Source organism: Trifolium pratense, linkage group LG1, assembly GCF_020283565.1.
Source record: "Trifolium pratense cultivar HEN17-A07 linkage group LG1, ARS_RC_1.1, whole genome shotgun sequence".
Lineage (NCBI taxonomy): Eukaryota > Viridiplantae > Streptophyta > Magnoliopsida > Fabales > Fabaceae > Trifolium > Trifolium pratense.
This window is the reverse complement of record NC_060059.1, coordinates 18,584,107-18,607,967: the sequence shown is the minus strand read 5'-3', so window position 1 is coordinate 18,607,967 and position 23,861 is coordinate 18,584,107. Positions and strand designations below refer to the sequence as shown.

Sequence of the window (23,861 nt, the reverse complement as noted above, 5' to 3'; positions counted from 1 at the left end):
CAAGGAAGCCCGGACACACCGACACCAATAAAATTTTGAGAAAATGACGTAATTCAATTTAACCACACGTGTCAGTATCAGAGACTGGAACACGTCGTTGATCAAAAGTGTCGGTGTTCAGAGCTTGAAACTAGCAACATCATTCAATCTTTTCTTATTTTATTTGGTTTGTATCTTAGGTTCTTTATTGAAGTTGTGCTATATTTTACTTTCCATTTTATACTGAAATCATTGCTCTCTGGTTTCTTGGGTCTGTCTGTTATGTGGTTTAGTTTCGGTGAGGCTTTGTGGCAAATCTGCAAGAATGAAACAAGCTGGAATGCTCTCATTTTTGCAGCCAGTAAGTAATCGAACAAAATCACGGTCATCCTATTAATTTGTTGCAGTAATACTATTAGGTTTTTATATTTAGACTAACACATCTTATGAACCCGACTTTTAAGGCGAGGGGTTCAAATGCAACTATTTATTCTTCTTATTCATGCCTTATATCTTTTTTCCCAATACATCCCTCAAACGTTGCACTATTGAGTTTGCTGCGTTGATAATATGGTGGATGACTCCAATAGATAAACTCTAATACCCTTAGAGGTTTATGAATGGAGTTGATTTGTTGTTAAAGTGTGTTTCAATCAAGATCACAATTGCAATAGGTAACAATTAAATACATAAACTACACTTGAAACATACAGAATAACTACCCGTATAGAATCGAGATACAAATCGATACCAATTCTAGTAATATGACAAATTGATCGAATACGACTGACTATATATCAATTTTTCTTGAATGAAGTAGCAAAATATTTCAATGTGTTCCGGGCATTCATGAAATTTAGATTCATTTAACGTTTGATTGTTTAGGCTGATTGTTCGTTCTTGAAGATTTTTAATGTGTTCCTTCATTTACTCTCTTTTAGTGTTTTGGATTGATTGTGTTACTTTGCTATACACACAGGATAATATAGAATTGTTCTTGGTTGAAGTTACTGTTGCATATGCTCTAAATAATAGAATTGAATACAACCAAGAAAATTATTTCACAAATAAGTACTATATAACAATTGTATGTGGGAGATAGGTAGATGTGTACTAAAAGTTATACTTGAACATTTCTAAAATAATAGTTGTGCACGCGTAAACAATCTCTAGCCATATCACTTAGCTCGGACGCTTTATGACACTTGCTATGGAAGCTAGTAACAACGTTTTTGGAATCAAGTTCACAATCAACACTTTCGAACCGCAACTCGTGGACCCTATTCAAAGCACTAAGCAAACAAAGAGTTTCACCGATATCAACTTCGGCAATAGGCTATATATTACCATTATGTTTTGGCTAGAGCAAACCTTCCTTGATTATAGCTTATGCACATGACTATTCCAACTTTGTTATGTCGTATGGAAAATGACGCATCTATGTTGCATTTGTACTTTCCTATGAGAAGCTTTGTCAAGCTCTTTTGATTTTGCGCACTTTTCCAATCTGTCAACAAAGTGATCACAACGTGGTAAATTTTAAAGATTTATGCCTATGTGATTTTCACTGGCAACTGTATATTAGTGATTTTTGTGAGAGTGAGATACTGTAATGAATTAGTAACACAATTTCAATACAATATTTAATAATACAGCTCCAACTGTTGAATTGTTACTTTCAAAGTATAGGTACCCAAAATGAGCCAAAATTCAAAAGAAAAACCTTTTTTTTTTTGGTTTAGAAAGAAAAACCATTTTTTTTTTCCATCTCTGATCTGGTTCTCATATATTTTAATTGAAAAAAATATTAAACAAATTTAGAACATATGAAAACGTGATTCCACAGACAAACCCATCTGTGATCTGTGGCAGGATAATGCAAGCATGTTAATTTTGTCATCTTATTTGTTAGTTTGTGGCTTTTAGAGGTATCTCACAGGCATGTTTCACCTCATAATAGACCTTTGTATTTTATCTGAGGACAAATATAGTCGGGAGTCCTTTAAATTTCACATTTGTAACAGTTAAGTCCTTTAAATTTTTTAGATAATAATTAGAGATTCTTTAAGTTTTTTAGGTCTTTATGTTTTGTAGGTAATAAATACGTCTTTTACATTTCGAATTTGTTGCACAGTTACCCTTCTAGTTAATCTTATTACATTGTTGCACCGTGACAATTAACATTGACTTCCACCATAATGAGTATTTTGATGGAAAAAAACACATATGTTGGAGAAGATTAACCGGAAAGGGTAACGGTGCAAACAATTTTTGTATCGGATGATAACTGGAATGATAACGATACAACAAGTTAGAAACCTAAAAGACTTATTTGTTACTTTAAAAACTTAAAAGTATCTACCTATGTGTTACAAACATTGAATGCATTTGGAGCTTTTTGGTTTTGTCAACCATGACAGCATGGTGATGATGGTGCACATGAACGTTTGTAGCACTATGTACCCTCAGACTCAGACCCATGTGATGTGACCTGGATCTACCTGCAACAATAAAAGGAAGATTTAGCTCCATTTATCTCCCATTATTCTCCATATCTACTTTGCATTTTTTTTTGTCAAGAAAGAATGGAGAGAAGAACACTTGTTTGCTGTTTAGTTTTCCTATGTTTTTTGATTCCTTTAACAGTGGCAGATTGGAACATAATAAATCAGAAGACACAAAATGGACTCAAGATCAGCTTGAAGAATTACTGTGAGAGTTGGAGAATGAATGTGGAGTTGCATAATATTAGAGACTTCCATGTTGTGCCTGAAGAATGCACTGAATACATTGCAAAATATGTCAAGTCTACTCAATACAAAGTGGACTCAGAAAGGACAACTGAAGAATGCTTGGTTTATCTTAGTACCAGCTGTAATCTGAAGAAAGATGGCAAAGATGCATGGATTTTTGACATTGATGATACTCTTCTTTCCACAATTCCTTTCTATAAGAATAATCTGTATGATTAATTTGGAAAACATCTTAGTCTACTAATCATTTTATGTTAATTTTTTACTGTTTATTTGATATTGTTTAATCTGATGAGGTTTTTATTGATAATAGGGGAAAGAAAATTAATGTGACTGCTTTGGAGGAATGGATGAGCAAGGGTAAAGCCCCTGCTCTTGATTACTCATTGAGGCTCTTCAATGACATTAAATCAAGAGGAATTCAGATCATTTTGGTTTCTGGGAGAAGGGAGCATCTTAGATCAGCCACAATTGATAACCTTGTCAATGTTGGTTATCATGGGTGGACAAGTCTTATTTTGAGGTTAGTTCAACTTAACTCTTTCTCATTTTTATATCAGTGTCTTAAGAATTACACATGAGATCAAACCGGTGAGATCTTTGAATCATGGTTCAATCTACAGTTGAACCAATCATAGTTCAGACGTGTTTGATCTGATTCAACTAGACTACAATGTAATTAGAATCAAACCAATCGGCGAAATGGACAATTATTTTAGAACACTGGTTTTATATCTTAACTAATTCTTATCTTTCCTTTGCTCCCTCATAACCAAACAAAATACACTCTCCTTCCATTGCAGAGATCCTTCTAATGAATTGGTGTCAATGGCAGAATACAAGTCTCAAGTGAGAAAACATTTAACTAGTAATGGTGATCGCATTTGGGGAATTTTAGGTGATCAATTCAGCAGCATTGCAGGGAATCCAAGCGGTATAAGAGCATTCAAACTTCCAAATCCAATGTACTATGTTGCTTAGATTATCATCTACTGTAACAACATTACTTCTTTATCATTTTGAGACTTCTAAAAGTTGAACTGGTGTTTAACGAATGAACTTTTCCATTTGGTACATGCTAGTCAGCTGAATTTCCAACTCTGATAACATAATGGAATTGAGTGACAAAACTATGAATCTCATTGCATTTATAATATAGATGAATGGCTGTGATTGAGGAAGTGTTACCTTGTGAATAGGTTGCTATATGAATGAATCTCTTAATTAAAAATCAATTTCATCAATAACCAACGTTTAGATTTTGGTATTTTTCAAACACACCCTCCTAAACTAGAACAAGTATATCTTTGATCAAATTCTCTCAAAACTAGAAATACTATATTCACTCAAGAACCTTGCCACTTAAGCTGAAGACTAAATAAAATGATATATCAGCCTAAGAACTCCCCAGACAGTGTTTCTGCCGAGCATCCACCCCATGCCAGTTACCCCTAGCTTGCAAGTTACCACATTAGCTTTTCATTCGAAACTCGAAAGTGCCAAGTCCACCATTTATTATGGCATACAATGAACTATATGCTTCATTGGATCTTGTTAAGAATGAGTTAGGTTTACAAAGTTAACTTCTGGATTTCCAAGGGGTTAAGGGGTTTATGTATATGTCTGTGAACCATAAAAAGGTTGACATCTCATGTTTTATATTGATTTTGATAAAAACAACATGGAAGTAAAGCTAGTTAACCTTAATATATTTTCACTACCTCCATAAAGCTTCCAAATTTCACGCACCAACGATATAGGAAACATGAAGCATTGAAAATTCATGTCATTGAACAAAATGAATTAGAAACTAGCCGAGTAAAACCCATTTGCATTTCAATAGAAATTATAATAAATCTAGATTCTGGAATTGGAATAATGAGCCTAAACATTGACCATCATAACAAAACTCAGTATACATACATAATATTCATTGGCTAAATGCAACTAATTACTAAGAAGATTGAGAAGAGAGTTTGAGACATTCACTCTGGCACCTCCTAAGGCATATGTCGTTCCAATTAGGCACTTGATGTTGATTGACACAAACCGTGCGGGCACACGCATCAGCACAAGCATCAAGATCAGACACACCACAAACAGTAACACAAGTATCAGGAATGGGATCTTTTGAGAAACTGCCAACCTTTTTCAACATCCTCTTTGATGTGCAGACCCTTTCACATACAAAAATTTCATCAGAACTCCTTTCTCTTCCCCTTGCACTCTTCAACTTCTGCTCCTCTGCATTCCTTTTCTTCACTCTTAGAGCTTGTCCAGCAACAACAAAAGGGATTGCAGCCCCCACAAGTGACCACCAAATTTCCCCCATCTTTGATACTACACAATCTTCAACCGCTCTTATTGTAATTCACACGCTGCTGCACACACAAAACAAAACTCAGCATACATACATAATCAATATAGCACCGACACAGACGCCGGACATGACACATATACTAATTGGACCAATAACAAGACCAAAAACAAAAACAAAATCACTGAATTTGGATAGGAACAAAATCAAGTTGGAATCTTGGATAGGATCTCATTCATTCATTCATTTAAACAGAACAAAATAACTCAATTTTAATAGGAGCAAAATCAACAATGTGCAATTATTCAATCAACAAAACAATCCCAAAAAAACCTAAGCTTTCAAGAATAAGAACAAACAAGTGAACAACAACTGGTCAGAGAGACAGAGAGATATGTAGAAGGGGACAAAGCTTACCGGTCGCCGCCGGCGCGTTTCAGAGAGAGAGAGAGGGGTTAGCCGGCGGCGGTGAGATACGCGAGGGAGGGGGAAAGGTTCGGTGGCAGTGATCGAAATAGCGATTCGATTAAAGAAAAAAATAAAAAGAAGGAAAATGTTTGTTGGAGAGAGAGAGAGAGAAGAAAGTGAAACTAACCAACCAGTGAAGACAGTGGCGGAGAAAGAGAGCGGTATCTTTGCTTTGCTTTGCTTTGCTTTGCTTTGTACTTTGTTTCTCTAAACCCTTGCTGTTTACACTGTCCTCAATCTAGTTACTAGCACTTTTTTTTTTTTTTTTGTTGACAAATATAGTTACTTGCACTTACACTTACACGCCCTTTCACGGACAGGATTAGCTGCCTTTATAGCGACAAACTCAGGTGCATTTCACTCAATATCAGACGTCAGATGCATCTCACGCATCACATTATACCGGGTGTCCAATGCTTTATTTATTTTTATTTTTATTTTTAAAAAAGGCTTAATTATTTTATTTTTTTTAAAAATAGACTTAATTACGGTTTTGATCCAATATATTTTACTATTTTGCGAAATTGATCCTCCTATTTTAAAATCACTTAATTTTGGTCCTCCACTATATTTTTTAGGGTTGAGCATGGACCCGCGACTCAACTTAAAATCGAAATAATCGCCAACACGGTGAAGCATATGGTCGAATGTGTGTCGGGTCTCAGATTAACAGTTGTGAAGAAATCGGTCATGAATGATTGCATACGGACGGATGTCTATCTCTAAAATATTATATCTTCATAACCCAAATCGATAGAACAACGACTAAGATGCAAAGTAATTTTTTTTCTTCGATTTCAAGTTTCCTCTCTCTTATACTCTTCACTTTGTTGTTTTTATCCTTTATTGATAGATGAGAAAAATATTACATTTTACAATCTTGTAAATGTGTTAAAGAATGAGGTGTAAAATATACTATAATATTCTACATCTATTTTAATTTATACTTCTCACCTAGTTGATCTATTATTGTCTTTGGACTACGAATTTCAAACAAAGTAATTGCATCTCTCTCTAGCAACACTTCAATTTAACACATTCTACCCGCCACTCATATGAACCGACACACGAACAAACCAAAGATGTAGACAATCAAAATTAGGTCCAAATTAAGATGTGTTTATCGATTTAGTGATTTTCGGCTCGAACCTGACCGATGCTCACCCTAGGATTTTTATTCTTAAAAATTGTGATTTAATATATTTCAAATTATATGACATATGATTTGATGAGGCAGATTCATCCAATCCAAGTGTATTAATTATTTACATTTCATTAATTAAATTTTAAAAGTGAATAATTTTTAAAATTGAAATCGATGTTTTTCCGCGGCGACGTATAGGACGACTGTGGGTTTGAGCCTAAAAGGTCATGAAAGAGTTAATAACATTTCTCCCCCATCCCATCAAACAGAATAAGCTCTCATAAAAATCTCCACTTCTCCACTTACAAGTACAATTGACATCCTTGATTTTTTCAACATAAAATAAAATTTGACATTCTAGTTGAGACCATCATCAGATACAATTCTTTGCAAAAGAGGGGACTTAAACAAGTAGCTAGCCGTATTCTAACAGGATTGGATTGCATTACAACTAACAACATATGTACCATACATTTTAGTTTACATGTACCAAACAAAGTACAAGTATTCTAACATACCAGAACTGATAACAGTACATGGTACTATTGCATTATTGTGATTTGAAACACTTTAATTAAATGGGTCAAATCCCATATTTAAGTTCCTAATAAGTTTTATTTATTTTGTTACATCACAATTCACAACACTAATTGAGTTCAACCCATCTTGGCCTCTTCTTTATTAGCAGCATTCATTTTAGCACAATATTCAAATAAGCTCCCATCATAGCATCTTCTTACAGCTTCTTTAGACACAAATCCATCTTCATCCCTAGCAATAACATACAGAACACCCCATTCCAATTTACCAGCAGCCCTGCAAAGATTCATATATGTTAGCAATTAACTAGTAATTAATTAATCAACAAATTCTACAACAAAGTGATTACTCACCATCCAAATGGATCCAATGCATTTCTATTTCCCTCAGTCATGCTCCATATCTCTCCAAATGTCAGCTTGTCAGGTACTGTTTTAGCATATTTGCTAAATATGTTCTCAAGATTTGCTGGTACATAACTGCATGTTGTTTCATTTTTCCAAAACATAAAATAAATTAATAGTCAAAATATATAGTTGCATTAATGGGTTAAATTTTGACCTCTAATTTTCATAATAACACTTTTGAAGTGTAAGTTTAGCACTTTTTTGCTAAAGACTAACCCCACTAATTTTAACCAAGACATGCTGACACGCACCTGTGGCAGCGAATTACTATTATCCATGTATACGTTGACTTGGTCAAAATCAGTGGGACCAACCATTTGCAAAGGGACTAAAAATGAAAATATATGAACAAAAGATAAACGAGCCAAACTAAAAATAAGGACCAAAATCTCAAGTTTGTGAAAGTTACTGGCCAAATAGTGCAATTTAACCTAATTAAACATGATTATGATTATTGAATTGAGCATGGCTCACCGTCCTTCTGTGTCATAAACTCCAGAATCACTCCCATGTTTTGCTCTGTGCATGTTGTGTATGTAGATAGGAAACAAGAGTGATGGAAACCAGTGCTGAATATTACAAAAAATCCTAACAAACGTTAATCTTTAGGTCCAAAATATGCTTAAGATTTGCATTGTTCTCTTGTTTTGTTAAGTAAAAAGAAAAATGAATGAAACTCACAGGCTGAGTAGGATAACTCATTGCAAGATTGATGCCAATAGCCATAATAACTGATACAATCACATTAAATCCAAGTGCACGAAACCCTGAAAAAATTCATAAGGAGATTAAGAATTAATCATCTCTTTGGAACTTTGAAGCCTCACATTGAAAAATAAAGGTTGTGTTTGTGTATATGAAAAATGGTCTTACCCATGTAAGTTTCCCAAGGGTAAATGATACCATTACCATCTTGATCAAAAAAAGCACAATGCTGTTGAAGAACAGTCAAGTTGTGGTGCTTGTGGCCTGGTGTTCCATTTGGGTGACTTGCATCAGGAGCTATCAATGCTCTAGGCATGTCTGACAAAGTTGATCACATGAAAAGAAAAAGAAAATCCATAATTTCATAAACAGCCCATTTTGTCAAAGGTAAACTTTTTTCATGAAAAAAATCCATAGTTTCACTAATATAGTTTGTTTAACATATTAGACTTTGGCACTGTTTGGTGAGTCCAATAAGCTAGCTTATAGCTTATTGAACTAGCTTATAAGTTTGTTTAAAAAAAATGTAAAGTGTTTGGTAGCTTCTCTAACTAGCTTATAGCATTTTTTGAGATGCTATTTCAAGTAGCGTATGAGCTTATAGCTTATAGCTTTTTCATTTTATTCCATATTTACCCTCATTAATTTTATTTATTTATTTTTTAAAAATTATAATAACTACCCACTAACACTTACAAAAAAAAAAAACTACCCACTAACCATGTATTTTTATGTTATTTTATAATTAAAAACAACTAAATTTGTCAAACACTTTAATTTTATTCTACTAGAATTTCAGCTATAAGCTACCAGCCATCAGCTGGCAGTTATAGCTTATTTTTACCTAAAAGAGCCATTATGTTAATCCATTTCACAGAGAGGACAAGACACAAATTTTCACACAAAGGACTATTGGGCCAAACTTTCTATAGATATTTATGAGTCTTGCTCAATAGTGCCCAAAAACCCCTAAAAAACTAAAAACAAATAATAATAATAATAATAATAATAATAATAATAATAATAATAATAATAATAATAATAATAATAATAAAACTTGTTAACTAAGTATTTTCTAAATTTGAATTTTTAAAAAGTGCTTTTGAAATACTTGTTATTTTCAAGTATGGATTGATCCAAATTATAGATGGACCCGACACAACACAAAAAGTGATACCAAACTTCATCTTAAAAAGAATTAAAAAGAAGACATTCAAAAGTCTCAAACTTTCATCAAACCACAAGTTCATTCACTATATTGGAAAAGATTCAAGTTCTATAAAAAATTTAATAGAGTATTTTCTTTTAGAGAAATGCTACTTATCGCGAATAGGAGCATCACGAACGTGTAGCGAATGACGTGGCATCTTTTAGTCCACCGATTTGCATCATTTCCATTAATTTATTTTGCTCTTGTTTATCTCTTCTCTCATCCTCGTCTTCCAAAATTTCTTATTCTAAAATTTTTAACTAGTCATTTTCATCTCTTCTCCATAATTTCTCTCTTAATCTCTTGTAACCAATTGAGGTCTTTTTCTATTACCTCTTAAGGCTGACCTCTTTTCTCAACTTGGTTTTTCTTTTTCTTATTTGAAAGAACTGTTAAGATGGGGTTTTGGAAAGTGAAGATTTTGATAACAAACTACTCTTAGAAAGTCTTTGTTTTGAGGGTGTATCGGTGGAGATGAACTGGTTGGCTATTGAAGAAATCGAATTTGTTAAGTGGTCAAAAAATTGGTGGTTGAAGGTTCCTATTTCCTACTCTTTTGTTCAATGTTTGCTAGGATGTTCAATAAATTAAGCCCAAAACTTGCAGGAGTGTAGTTGATGGTGTTCTGTTGAAACTTTCAGAGCATATTGAAATCATTTTTGGTTCATGATGTTGCTAGCAGAAGGTTTGATGCATTTTTCTTGTAAATGGAGTCATAATGATTTGCATAAATTTGATTTTGTTTACCTGTTAACAATGATCTATTTCACGAGGCTGTATTTCTTGACAAAACAATGATGGGTGTATTTCTTGACAAAACAATGATGGGTATTTGCATAGATTGATATAGTTATTAGTAATATATAGGAGTACAGTAAAAACGAAAAAAGAAAATATTTCCTTCGTGAAAATTCGCGAGAAGTTCATTCGCGTTATATAGCAATGCTCTTTCTTTTAATAGAACTTATAAAGTGTAGTCAATTCTTATATTATATGGTAAAACATAATTGGTTTATATCTGTTTTTAATTACCTCGTATGCATTTTTTAGGAAATGGAAATGAAAAAGTTTTGGACTAAAGAATTGGAAAACTTACATGGCTTAGGAAGAGTAGTTTCCAAGTCACTTCTAACCCTTCTCTCAGCAGTAACAGGTGCATTATGAGCCTCAGTTATCATTGATTCCTTCTCCATCTCCACAGCCATTTTGATATTATTTGATTCTAAGCTTACTCACTCTGATATGATATCTTCTCGATGCTTTCTATATATGCACCTAATTTTCACTTCATGTGCATAAACTTGTAGTGAAAACAAGTATATATATTATCCAATTGGTTGACGTATATATAAAAGGTGAGGGGCAGAGATAAAAATAGATGGAGAAAGTAGAAAGAGCCAGCAATGATCCACATGTCACGTGGCGTACATGCACGAGTTTGCAAGTTTATATTGTGTCAAGTTAGGAGGTGATACTTGTCCTCTGCTGATTTACACCAGATATCTATATGTTGCTGACTTTGCAAGTTTATATTTTAGAATATTTTCTAATATTTTGTCCGCTGCAATTAATTGTGAGTTTTGATTTTAATAAAAATGAGTTGATGTTGTTGTGATCCATTTGATGATGTTTACGCTCAATAAGTGTGATCAGTAATGATAGGCTTTGAACAACTTGATTTTTGTAGAAATAAATTGTAGGTTCAACCTCTAGTGTACATGATGGGTGATATGACTAAGGTTGCTATCTTATAAATAGATACGTTAGTTCCCCTTTGCCATCACATTATCACGTGAACCCGTCACTCTAGCTATAAACTCGTTCGTGGTTTGTTCCATTGATAACCTCAAATCCTAGTGGAGTATGTGATCAGGCAGAAGAAGACCTTAGTCTGATACATCGATGTTTTCGATATTGGCGCTTCTGGTAACGATGATAAAGTTAATCATGATTGTCAAGTAAGTATGTTATAATTTCATACGATCTCTAATTTTAATCTTATGTGTGGTATCAGAGTCGTGGTTCGGCTTGGTGGGCGGGGGGGAGGGAGTGGATCCTGGTATTAGATCAACTATAGGATGTGGAAACTCACACTTGGGAGAGATTGTTAGATTTCAAGTGTGAGTGGTTAAGTCTCACATCGATTATGTATGGGAAGAATGTTTGATTTATAAGAGAGGTGACCTATTAACCTAATGCCTTAAGATTTTGGGTGGAGATGTGACGTCTCTCTCTTGGTCCCGAAGCATTGACTCGTTTTCTCCTGAGCTTCACCGGACTCCCAACAAGTCAAATGCAATACATTTCACATTTTATTCACTCTTGTATACTATATACTCCCACATGCGACTTGGAGCGGTTACCGTGGCGTAAAGTTTTTTTTTCTTAGTAGTTTAGTGGTTAAAAATTCTACCTTAAAGTGAATAAGTGAAATATCCAGGATTCGAACTCTAGCTCCTACATAATACATGTGATGTTCCTACCAATTGAGTTAAACTCACAGGAACAATGGCGTAAAGTTTCTAGTATGGTGGATTACAGTGGGAAGTTCCTATAAAATAGGTTCCTAAGTAGTATGTGGTCAACGAGAAGCGAAGTAAAAAAATGTTTGAATTATGTATCTTGACGTCAAAGTTTTGTCCTTATATAAAAATAGATGGTTATAACTGTATGTGATAACTAGCAACAACTGACATAGAGCAAGAGGAGCTATTGAGATGGATTCAATAACAGTTTTAACAGCTTTGATAGGAGAATGAGAACATTCACTATAGGGGACACATAGGAAACAATTGTGTATGTTATTCATAGCTTGTATGCAAAATTATCGTAGTGAAATGACGTTGGTCTGGAATTCGGATATTTGGGCTGCCTAAAATTGGACTTTGACCCGATTCGAAACAATTTTCATATTATTTTACTTTTTCTTAGATAATAAAATATTCACTGTTCCACAATCTTCTTAAATCTTTCTCGCCAAGACAAATACAAAGAAGATTTATATATAGCAAACCCTTATGCTACGAAAAGATTATTACATATTTACTAATTCCAAGACTTAAACTCAAATTTTTGACTAATTATCATTGGAAACTTTCTGCATAATTTATGGGGAATGGATTCTCTCAAGTGTAATTTACACTTGAGAGAATAAAGTGTGGTTTGTTACCATTGATCAAGAGAGAGAAACATATAAAAATTTAGAGAAAATGAATCTAGATGGTGTTAGATTACACTTTATTTTCTCAAGTGTAAATCACACTTGAGAGAATCCATTCCCTAATTTATGAACTATAAAAAAATATATATTTTACTTTTAGCAATGAAAAATATCTTTTTTGTACGGACTTTGATTTTCACTAAAAAAAAAAGTCATTTTCCTTCTCAAATTGACAAGACAAACATTCACCAAATTGACCTTCAACAACTACAAACTAATTTAGCGACATAATATATGGAACTTAACCCCACACAATACACATCCACCAAAAAGTAAACGCACGCCATCGTCATCACTTATTCTATTCTATCAAAATCTTTGTTTCATTTCATCCTTAAATTTAGATCGTGTAGTAGTTTTTTTTTTTTGTTTTTCCTTAAAATTTCACAAAGTTGTGTTCTGTTCTGTTTGAACCGTGTCATACTCTTACTCGAATCAATTCAGATTCTTGTTTTTGGATTGATTTCACTTTGCAATTTTCCACCATACAATTTTCTCAACACTAAGATTCTCTCACTCTCCTTCCATCTTCTGAATTTGGTTAAAGAAACTTTTCGTTTCATCTTTGTTCTGTTTCCCCTGTTTTTGTCTCTGTTTGAACCCATGTTTTGATTCCTCTAAAGTTTTGTTTTTTGGAGGAATTAAGTAATTGGGTTTTGATTTTATTCCAAATGGGTCAAATGGGTTTCTTCCAAGTTTCTAGATTTTGTTGAATTTTGAGTTGAATTTGTCTTCTTCTTGTTAGAAGAGACAGAGTGTTGTTTTTTGTTGATGGATACTGTGTCCAACAAGGCTGCTAATGCTAATTCTAATGGTTGTATGAAAAAGCTTGTCGATGTGGCTTCTTCAGATTGTAAAAAGGTTGAAGATCATGTAAATGGAAAAAATGACCGTGATTCCAATTCTTTGCTGCCACTTCCTAAAAGAGGAGGAATAGCAAGAAAATTGAATAAGAATTGTAGGAGAGTGCAGTGGAACGACACGCTTGGAAAAAAGCTTGTTGAGGTATTGGAATATGAATTAAGGTAACTTGGTTAGTTTCATTACTTACTTCCATGTAATTGTTTGATTTCAATTTTAATGTTTGTTGTTCCCTTTATGGTGACTTGTTTGCATTTTTTTTTTATCTGACATGTCTGTGCTGAAACTTTAGATGTGTGTGTGTGCTGGTTCAGTTCAGTTGTACTTTATCATCGGTTATGATGAAGCACATACACGACACAGACACTGACATGTTGACACCAATAAAAATTTAAAAAAATGACATAATTCAATGTAATCATAAGTGTTGATGTCAGACAGTGATGTGTGTCCGACACCGGGACACTCTAATCCGATGAGTGTTCGTGCTTCATTATTAGAAGTTGTTGTAGTTGTGACCTAAACTCATTTGAACTATACTACTTATACTAGAAGCAACAATTAAAAGAGGAGTTGAAATAGGTTTGTTATTTCAATTTTGCATATGGAATGGAATCTTTGGTAAATAAGCCACTATTCTGCAATAAATTGAACCTGCAGAACCTTCATGTCTATTATTTCTGCATTCAATATATCCAATATCCAAATTGCAGAATCTAGTTTGTTTTGCATATGTAGTAGTTCTTTGAAAACACCTATTGTTCTAAATTAGACCTATTTAGAGAAGTTTTCAAAAAAATTAGAGCAGTTTTTTAAGATTAAAAAAAAGAATTTTACATAATATTTGTATTCTTTCTCTCTCAAAAGGGTGTTGGGAAGTAACTCAGTTTATATCTTGCTTTTGAGCACCTGAGCATGGTTTATTGGTCAATACTTATGCTTGATGAGATTCATATCATAATAAACACGAGTTTTAGGAGAAAAAGAACTTTAGTTGCTACATGGAAATGAAAACAAAACTTGCTGCATCAGTCAAAATTGATGAAGTTGTGATTATGATTGAAACTGAGGGAGGAAACGAGAGCAAAAATTAGGTAGTCAATTTTTAGAACATCTCTTGTTTTATGGCATGGAAAGGAATGTCTTAAAAACAAAAACAAATTGGACAGTTCAACCGGTGAACTTTGAACCATTACTACGCTTAGGTTGTTTTGACAGTTCAATCATGGTTTCGTTCAAGTTCGAGCAGTTTAAAGTGGTTGAACCATGATTCATAGATCTCACTGGTTCGATGTTCGGGTTTTAAAACATGGATGGGAAGATATGCTCTAGAACTTCTGAATATAAGTGGAATGCCTTCAACACTGATTGATTCATTTCCTAAAATGTCAATTAGTGTTTTCAAGTGTAGTGTTTCTATTTCTCTATATGTGTCAGGTATCCTTAATTATCTCACATTTGGTTACCCAATTGTGTGTGCAGTGATGCTAGTGACTCGGAGGATGACGATTCTTGTATCTGCTCAATAATGTAGCTGTGATCATGATAACCTATCTGAAACTTCCAATTGAACGAATCAAGGGTACATTATTGTGACCATCAGAGCCTGAATTTGAAGTAAAGGTTTTGAACCAAGACAAGCATCTACTTGTGTTTGCCATTGTTTAGATCATCTAACCGGGTTTTGACACAACTTCTTACGGACTCTTGCAACTTACAAGTTCTCTCTGCAGATCAAACTAAACACATGACATCCATCAATTTTGATTTGGACGGTGCTAATTCGAGCACCGCTTCCAGGTATGAAAACTAAATGCAGGTTTCTGTTGTAAATGTAACAGGAGGTACCTCAGACTTTTTTGTCCTTTTATTTTCCTAGATATTCAATATGCAGAATCAATTTTCATGAGAAGCACTTGTACTCGGTAATTCTGCTACTAGGATTCTTTGTTGTCCACACAAAAACAGCTTTTAACTGGTTCAAACATTGCCTTATAAGACGAGAATTTGAGCATGAAATTTGAGAACACCTCAAATTGCATAGCTGCAACATGAAGACATAAAACTGAAACAAATACACACTATTGATCACAACGTAACCATTCACAAACCAAAAACAAAACAATTACCGGACAAAAGAATTACACACACATACAATGAAATCATCTCAAAAAACTTTTTGCTAAATGAATAATCTGCAGAAGCATCAAAATTTGATGCGCGCTATACTGTCTTTCCTACTAATTCTTCACCAATTAATATTTTCTAAGTTCCTGTTTCTTCAACCACACAGACGCATCATTGACAACGAATCGTATTTGAAACATTATAACTAGGAGAAACCAACCAGTTTGAAAGACTAGAATCAACTGCAATTTCCTTCAACAAAGGCTTCGACGGAATATCGTTTGATTCCAAGACGCAAGTAGAGAACTTCGAGCCTGTTTCTGAGACTAACGGCATGCTTGTAGTTTCCTCTGATGGAACATTTTCCTTTCTCCTGTGTTTACTTGATATAACTTTTGCTTTGATTGCTTTCCACTGAGTGAGATTCTCCACCGGGCTCAGAACAGAATTCATGTTTACACTTCTCTCTTGTCCATTCAAATTCGATTTCAGCTCAGTATCATCCGGAGAAAGCGGCATCTGATTCTTCATCCCATCTTTTTTCTGTTTACTATTTTGATCACATACTTCACCATCCCCATAATTCTCTAAACTTTCATCACTACAATCATCATCCCAACCATACCCTTCATCAAATTCATCATCGATATCAGATTCCTCATATGCTATGTCATCATCTTCATCATGGTCATAATAACTACAGTTATGATATCTATGATTCGACGGGTATCGAATTGTCGACACTGCAGACCCTTCTCCCAAGATCCTTCCCTCTGATTCCTCATTTTCATCTTCCTCATTATCCAAAACCTGATAAGAACTAGGGTTTGGCTCATATATCTGTACATTCAAATTAAAACTAACTTTCTTCTTTTTCTTGCATTTGACATCATTTTTCTCCATTTCTTGATCTCTACCTCTAACAAATAAAATAAAGATTCAATCTTTATATCTATTTATAGATCCACACATCATATATTGAAATCAAATTAAAAAAGAAAAACAAAATGCAAACCTGGTTTCAGAATAAGGGATAATTGATTTTTCTGTCATAGCATTAGCAAGAACTTCATAGTTTCCATATTTCTACAAAAAAGATAACATTTTTATAATGAAATTTAACAAAAAAAATCTAACCCATTTGTCTGAATTAGTAAAAAACAAGAATTTAAGAATAAAAATGTAGTACTTACTTGGTTTTCTCCAGCTAAGACTTTGTAGAGAGCCTTTCTGCGTTTTCTTTTGGTGGATAAACCAAAACATTGTAGAAAACAACCCATGTTCTTCTTTCTCTCTCTCTATTGGGGAGAGAATAGAAGAGAAGAAAGAATGTTTATGTTTGTGTTTGTGTTTATGTTGTTGTTGGAGTAATTAAAGAAAGTGTGTATGAGAAAGTGAAAGTGATATGAATGTACTGTAACTCAGAGAGAGAGAGAGAGAGAGAGAGAGAGAACATGTGACAGACAAAGTTAGTTTTAAAGCCGTTTGGCTCCAACGACGAGTTTCTTATGTTTGACAAAAGTACCAAACTAGTTTCAAAAAATGCTAACGTTAGGCTTTTAATGATGACTCAGGTTGTGTTGTGGGCGCAACAATTTTTTTATTCTTTTTTATCAAGAACTATTTTTTTATGAGAGTGTTTAGTAAGGAAAAAAAAAATTTGAGTGTGTGATTTGAAAATATTTGCTCTCTTGTATTTGAATATTTGTCTTATCTTATCTTCTTTTATATTTTAATTTAATTAATTAAAATAAAATGAATTGGTATATATAAATAATATGAATTGTGCTATTTTTTTTATCCAGCCTACTGGACTGTCTAATCTAGTTCGGGGTCACTTATGGCATCAAGTGGTTTCAGCCTCTGTCAGTTGCAGTTGCGAGAGATTGAATTGAACTGTGGTCTTTCTACCAAGTTCAGCGCCAATCACCACCGGATCAACTAATGATTGGTTAAATTGTGCTATTTAAATATGAATATAGATATTTCCTCTATCCCATATTCTAAATGAAAATAATATTTTGACACTTATTAAGAAAAATAAAATATGATAATTTGAACTATGATTTTTTATTTTTTTCTTTGAAATAAATTTCATGGGAATATGTAAACAAAATATTGATTATGGGGAAAAAAAAGAGGTGAAATTAAATGCAATCTCATGAGAGTAAGTAAAGGTAAATCTTAAAAATGATGAAAAAATAAAAAAAATAAAAAATAAAATAAAAAATATGCTTATAACATGGAACATAAAAAAGTGATTTTTTTTTTTATAAATTAAGGGTCGTGTTAAACAATGCACCCGGTGCACTTGTTAAGCATACCAAAACATAAAGTTAATGTTGATAAAAACAACTTTTTACACTTTCAATACATTGAATACACGAGTTTCAAGATAAAATTTTCTTATTTATGTCTTTAACTAGTGCACATGTGCACTATTTAACATTTTCCATAAATTAAAACAATTAAAACATAGGGTGTATATAAATATGAATTATGCTATATGAATAAAACTTTCTCAACACAACTTTTTGACATCATATTGTACTTAATTTCAAAGGGATATATAGACTGTCTTTCGTAAACATTTCACAGGAGGTTTAATGTTCACATCAACCATTCATTTTATTTTTTAATTAGTTTAGAGACCTATGTGTGACTTTTATTGATATTTCATACTTATATTAAGTTAAAAAATTTATTTATAACTAGCGGCCACCACGCCTGTATGTGTCTATTATGTAAATTTACGTCAAAAAACAATAAAAAATGCATATGATAAGTTTGTTAATAAAAAAAATTTGCTGCTAAAAAAAAAGACATGTGCAAGTTCGTTAGTAAAAAAAATTGCTAATAAAAAAAATCAAGGGTATTGTTGGTATTATAAAAAGTTCACATGAAAACTTTTGTATTCTCTTTATATATAGGTATAGATAAAATATTGTTAAAATATAAGTGAAACTATTATTTTCTTTCTTGTAAAACTTATTAAATCATTAAATTTATTTTTGTAATAATTAAAATTAATTTGTTCTAATTATTCAATTGTTTTTTATTGAATAATTTATTTGATGTTATCATATTTGGTAGTAGATGTTAAAATCTTATATTTCATAAAACAAAATATGTTAAAATCTTATAATAATTACTTTTAGTATATAGTTAGTACTTAGTAGCTTAGTAGTAGATGTTCCTATTTTTATGCCTATTAATATTTATTTTACTCTTTTTATAACTTTTTTATAGACTAAACTTTCTATAATTTTAAGACACTAGGGGTGAAGCTAGCCATATTTTCATGAGGAGGCCAAATATTAACAAGGAGACCAAATATTAAAAAAATGTTTAATTGCATATTTGGTCTCTTATATTTGTTTTAGGTTTTAATTTGGTCTCTTATGTTTAAAAGGTTTCAAGTTGGTCATTTTCGTCAAATTTTTGTTTAAATCATCGACTTGTCTAATGAATTTGCGTACGTGGACCACTTAGAAGAGTACTATGTAAAAAAATTTAAAAAAATTAACTCAAAATTTAACAAAAAGTTAGAAAAAATTAACTCAAAATTAAATGAAAAGGACCAACTTATGTTGGATTAATAACATAAGGGATCAACTTGAAACTTTTTAAACATTAGGGACCAAATTGAAACCTAAAATAAATATAAGGGACTAAATATGCAATTAAGCCTTAAAAAAAATAATAGTAAAATTGATCCAATGCAAAAGGATTACCAATAACTTTTAAATATAAAATGTACTTGAGTACACAACATACCAAAAAAAAACAAGAAAGGAAATAAAAAGTGGTAGTAGCTATTTATGAAAATCGAACTCTGCGGTTTCTCAATGATTCTAATTCATCAATAATTAATTTTGAGCTAAACTAAATGCAATCTCTTGGAACAAGGTTGATTTTGCAACTATAACCTCAGCAGTTTTGATGATAACAAAGCATAAGAGAATAATTTTATGCATTAACCGTTTTATCAAGTGTGAAGAAAATAAGTGATGAAAAGCTGGTTCTGAGATACACAAGAAGATTCTGAACTCTTATTTTTGTGGACTCTGAACGTCAAGATTCTACTCTGAATGAGTGAAGTTATGATATTTGTCACTAGCAAGCTTGTCTTAATTAAATAGTTGTAAACTTGCAAAATTTAAAGGTGTAATTCTTGTTCCTTATAACCACTAACATCCGGTTTGTACTTCTGTTCTCAGTTCTTGTTAGTTATATTTTCTCTTAGTTTGGGATTAAAGTGTTGCCACGAGATCACCTAATCCTAAGGACTATTCATGATATGTCCGCATTGGTATATGAAAGTGCATAAATAAAGTAGAGATAATAATCGATAATAAACTGAATAGTAATTAATATAAACTTGTAAAACCAAATTACATTGTATCAAGCATTCATAGATGAGTTCATCTACTCGACCTGACCTAAGGTACTTAAATATTAAAACAATAGAGTATAAATATGCATAAAAAGTAACCTCCATGCCTTGCTGAGAAGCTTCGTCTCCTTATGGTGGGGAGAGTCTCCTTCCCTCGAGAGCTCATTAGCCCTCCTTGCTTCTCCTCCTTTGCTCTTCAAAGTTCTCTGAACTTCTGTATCTTTCTGAATGAATACTTGTGAAGGAGGAAGACTCTATTTAAGTATTTATAGTTTTTTAGCAGGCTTGGGCTTTTTCATCGTGCCCCATCGTGGTAAGATATCCCCATCGTGGCACGATACAAACATATTTGTTTCCTTAATTGCATGGATTTTCTTCAAATAAATAACAAATCTATTGTGGCACGATAGTTCCCATTGTTGTGAAATTGATTCGGCTTAGTTCTTCCACTTCTGCCCCTTTTTTTATGCATTTTCTTCATCTCTTGCTTCTTGGCCAAGTAGCTTAATAACTTTAGTTTTTTGCTTGATATTGATCTTCAATAACTACTAATTAAAACTAATAAAAACTATCCTAAAATACTACTAAAAATATCATATAAATTTCTGTCATCAATTAGCTTTATAATATGATATATAAAACCTGATTAAGTAGTATGAATCCACAAAGGCAACAAATTTATCCAACAAAATTGATGACTATAATAGAAAAAAAATTGTTGTGAGGAACAATTACCATTAATAAATACTCTCTCATGTCACTATTATAAGCAAAAATTACTATTATAAGCAGTAGCTTACAGTACTTTGAAAAAAGATTTTACCTTTTGGACATATAATGGCTTTGAAAAAATATTTCACCATTAATAAGCAACTATAAGCATTTAATTAAAATTTGTTTCCAATGCATCTTATTTATTTCTTGGAACTATACCAGAGAATTAAAAGAGCATCAGAAAGATTAGATGTTTTCCATTAATTATACAACAATGTATGTGAAACAAAAGCTGAAATTTTTGCCCTTTACTAAACTACAAGACAATTTTTTTGTCCTAAGTTTGAATTGTTTAAAATACAAAAAAAATTGTCCAACAAACATCACACAAAACAAAAATTTGATATTCGGTTTAGTACTCACATTTTATAAATAAAAAAAGCCTTCCTTAATGTTTATGGAACAAGATTTAAATCCCCTCAAATTTCAAATTTAATTGTAGATTGATCACGAGTGCTATAATTATTAATAATAATATCTCTTCATTTCCCAAATATTTTTATAAAATTTGCAAGAAAAATGGAAAACTATAGAAAATGTTTTAAAAAAAAATCTCAAAATAAAAACTTATAAATTATAGGTTTGCATCCAAAATCTTAATTTTTCATTGGCGGATTTGTTCTAGTAGGTTGACGTCTTGTCCTCTATTGTTAACGAGTTAAATGGATTAGGAAAAATAAATTAGGAGAGTTAAAAATCCAACTGGCACACAAAATGGTTTGATGCGTACATTTAACCTATTTTGTCACTTTTACCGTTACATTATATGGACAAAAACCCACAATACCTTAATATAAATTTGGTAAATAGTTATAAGTGTTCTAATGTCGTTAATTATTTAGTCAAAGTTTTTTTTTCAGTCAATGTTTTAAAATACTCATCAACTTTTTTTCATCAATTACAATATAAGAAATTCATAGTACCTGGTAAAGACCAAGTTGCCCATTCTTCAAAACCTGCCACCTGTCCAAAACAGGGGTATTTGATGTCCAAAAAAATTGAAATTGAACTAAATGTTGAAGAAACTAAGCCATATTGATGAGTAACTAAGCCATTTTTATGTTTTGTGAGACAAAAGGTAACCAGATGTGCAAGCCAACCAAGCCATTGTCCTGTTCCCAACTGATCCAGTTTTGTCTCAATGGCAAACTTTATGTCACATCACTACTTTTGCAAGGAAAGAAACAAAAAACTGTCCAAACTGATTTTCTTCCCTCTCAAAGCATCACTCTCACAGTAACCAACACAAAGTTATTGGGAGCAAATTCTCAATTTCAAATTTCAAATTTCAAATTAAACAAGGATATATATCACTCAATACTCTCTCATCATTCTCTCCTTTACCTTTTAACTCTTCAATCTCATATTTTTTTCATTTATCATATTTTGTAATCTTCTCAATTTACTAATATTGGTTTCCTATTCTTCTTCTTTTTCTTTTTGCAGAATAGGTGTTCTAATGTTACAAGAATAAAGTAAGCAATGAAATTCATTTATTCTTTACAAAGGTATGGATATGATGAAACTCATTTTATTAATTTTTATTTTCTTCCTTTTTATTTCTATGATTTATATCATATTTATTTCTTACTTTTGTTTTTATTTTTCAGATCTATAAAAAGCATAGGAAAACTCAACATTAATCTAAAACGTTGTGAAAGAGAAGATAATGAAAATAAAAAAGATGAAGGTTCCACTAAATGAAAGTGAAGGGTTCCAAGAAAGAAGAGAAACGCCAGAAATTAGATTAGTGAGCAAAACAAAAACAATATCCTTTTTGATCTATTCTTTCTCCATATTTTTATTCAACAATGATCTCTGCTCTATTTTTTTTTTTCAACTCATACTTTATTGGTATAACAATAGTCTCTTTCTTTCTACACTTATTTTAACATAACTTGTCTTTTCTTCTTTATTAAAAATAATCGGTATAACAATTGTTAAAAATGGATAAAAGCAAAATAAAGAAGATGAAGTTCTTCTACTTTGAATAAAGTTTGATTTTTTTGGTTACGGTTGTAGATCCATATGAATAAATGTTTTGTTTTCACTATATTTTGAAGGTTTAAGATTAAAGATTTTTTTTTTAATAGTTTAAATTTTTTTGTATTGTTGTATAAATTCTTCAAAACTTTTTTTAATAATGAATTAAAAATTTTGAGACACTGATTTGTTTTGTAGGTCTCAAGGAGTATAAATATTGAAAGTGCAAAATGAGAAAGAGATGGTGAGGGATATGCACGTGAATGAAGACAGTGGCTTGAGATCTAGAAAATTTGTTTTAACTTCAGATGTAGAAGAAAAACAAATCTGTACCAAAAAAAAAATCAACTCTTTCTCATTCATGAACTTATTTTATTTTATAAGTTTTGATTATTTAACTTTTATTTATATAGAAAAAGAAAGAAGATGCAACATAAGAAAAATATTAAAAAAAAATTATATAAACTTATTTAGATAAGCAAAGAAATAAAATAAAAACTAAATTACTACACGGGAAAGAAAATAACAGAAACATATAAAGGTAAATAAAAAATATACATTATTTTTCCTATAAATTTCACAGATCCAAACAAATAAATAACAAAAAAAAATTATATAATTACAGTAGTGAAATCATGGGAAATATATTCAAAAGATTGGCATAACTTCTACAAACAGAGGACAGAAAAACAATTTACAAAGATAAAAAAAAAAATCAAACCAGATATGATTTTTTCCCCTTTTGTTATCTTTGATCTTGCTTCTTGGATGTAAAAGAAAAGTGGAGAAGATGAAGTCCCACAATGTTTACCGGCACGGTGGCCACCGACGAAGGTGTTCCGATCTTAAATTTTCTTTGTGGGTTTTGTAAAGGAGGTGAAGGAGATTCTTTATATGGCGATGGTATTTCAAAAAATTGTCTATGGAGGTCAAGATCTAGGAGAGAAAGTGGAAATTAAGATTTAAAACACAAATCT

At 32.0% G+C, this 23,861-nt stretch overlaps 5 protein-coding genes and 1 long non-coding RNA gene across 14 annotated transcripts in view; 3 read left to right on the top strand and 3 right to left on the bottom strand.

The window, feature by feature from the left end:
- Positions 1-2,118: 2,118 nt before the first annotated feature.
- LOC123902479 (acid phosphatase 1-like) lies at positions 2,119-3,892 on the top strand. Of its 2 annotated transcripts, none has more exons than XM_045952212.1 (3): positions 2,119-2,941; positions 3,046-3,255; positions 3,568-3,697. In XM_045952212.1, the coding sequence occupies exons 1-3, from the start codon at positions 2,565-2,567 to the stop codon at positions 3,599-3,601; spliced, it is 621 nt and encodes a 206-aa protein (XP_045808168.1). In that variant the 5' UTR covers positions 2,119-2,564; the 3' UTR covers positions 3,602-3,697. The 2 variants fall into 2 exon arrangements, with proteins under 2 accessions (XP_045808168.1, XP_045808167.1); XM_045952211.1 differs by having other exon boundaries at positions 2,126-2,941; positions 3,536-3,892.
- Positions 3,893-4,543: 651 nt separating this feature from the next.
- Positions 4,544-5,767, bottom strand: LOC123902478 (uncharacterized protein At5g64816). Of its 5 annotated transcripts, none has more exons than XM_045952206.1 (2): positions 5,645-5,767; positions 4,544-5,113 (listed from the first exon to the last, which is right to left on the bottom strand). In XM_045952206.1, the coding sequence occupies exon 2, from the start codon at positions 5,062-5,064 to the stop codon at positions 4,687-4,689; it is 378 nt and encodes a 125-aa protein (XP_045808162.1). In that variant the 5' UTR covers positions 5,065-5,113; positions 5,645-5,767; the 3' UTR covers positions 4,544-4,686. The 5 variants fall into 5 exon arrangements, with proteins under 5 accessions (XP_045808162.1, XP_045808163.1, XP_045808164.1 ...); XM_045952207.1 differs by having other exon boundaries at positions 4,544-5,110; XM_045952208.1 differs by having other exon boundaries at positions 5,649-5,754.
- Positions 5,768-7,311: 1,544 nt separating this feature from the next.
- Positions 7,312-11,082, bottom strand: LOC123902477 (peroxygenase-like). Of its 2 annotated transcripts, XM_045952204.1 has the most exons (6): positions 10,620-11,082; positions 8,482-8,631; positions 8,290-8,375; positions 8,083-8,177; positions 7,555-7,680; positions 7,312-7,477 (listed from the first exon to the last, which is right to left on the bottom strand). In XM_045952204.1, the coding sequence occupies exons 1-6, from the start codon at positions 10,726-10,728 to the stop codon at positions 7,318-7,320; spliced, it is 726 nt and encodes a 241-aa protein (XP_045808160.1). In that variant the 5' UTR covers positions 10,729-11,082; the 3' UTR covers positions 7,312-7,317. The 2 variants fall into 2 exon arrangements, with proteins under 2 accessions (XP_045808160.1, XP_045808161.1); XM_045952205.1 differs by lacking the exon at positions 7,555-7,680.
- A 1,856-nt stretch (positions 11,083-12,938) lies between these two features.
- LOC123902476 lies at positions 12,939-17,786 on the top strand. Of its 2 annotated transcripts, XR_006807605.1 has the most exons (3): positions 12,979-13,768; positions 15,087-15,404; positions 17,537-17,786. XR_006807605.1 is itself a non-coding variant. In XM_045952203.1 (2 exons), exons 1-2 carry the CDS (start codon positions 13,515-13,517, stop codon positions 15,136-15,138), a joined length of 306 nt encoding a protein of 101 aa, XP_045808159.1. In that variant the 5' UTR covers positions 12,939-13,514; the 3' UTR covers positions 15,139-15,623. The 2 variants fall into 2 exon arrangements, 1 of the variants encoding a protein (XP_045808159.1); XM_045952203.1 differs by lacking the exon at positions 17,537-17,786 and having other exon boundaries at positions 12,939-13,768; positions 15,087-15,623.
- On the bottom strand, positions 15,524-17,209 carry LOC123902474. 2 transcript variants are annotated; one of them, XM_045952202.1, is made up of 3 exons: positions 16,925-17,209; positions 16,747-16,817; positions 15,524-16,644 (listed from the first exon to the last, which is right to left on the bottom strand). In XM_045952202.1, the coding sequence occupies exons 1-3, from the start codon at positions 17,009-17,011 to the stop codon at positions 15,903-15,905; spliced, it is 900 nt and encodes a 299-aa protein (XP_045808158.1). In that variant the 5' UTR covers positions 17,012-17,209; the 3' UTR covers positions 15,524-15,902. The 2 variants fall into 2 exon arrangements, with proteins under 2 accessions (XP_045808158.1, XP_045808157.1); XM_045952201.1 differs by having other exon boundaries at positions 15,524-16,650; positions 16,925-17,205.
- A 4,012-nt stretch (positions 17,787-21,798) lies between the features above and the next one.
- Positions 21,799-23,861, top strand: part of LOC123902473 — a 2,176-nt gene continuing 113 nt past the window's right edge. The window contains exons 1-3 of the long non-coding RNA XR_006807603.1: positions 21,799-22,409; positions 22,512-22,651; positions 23,083-23,861. The exon at positions 23,083-23,861 is cut by the window's right edge and continues 113 nt beyond it. This is a non-coding gene — a long non-coding RNA (uncharacterized LOC123902473). The remainder of the gene's footprint in view (positions 22,410-22,511; positions 22,652-23,082) is intronic.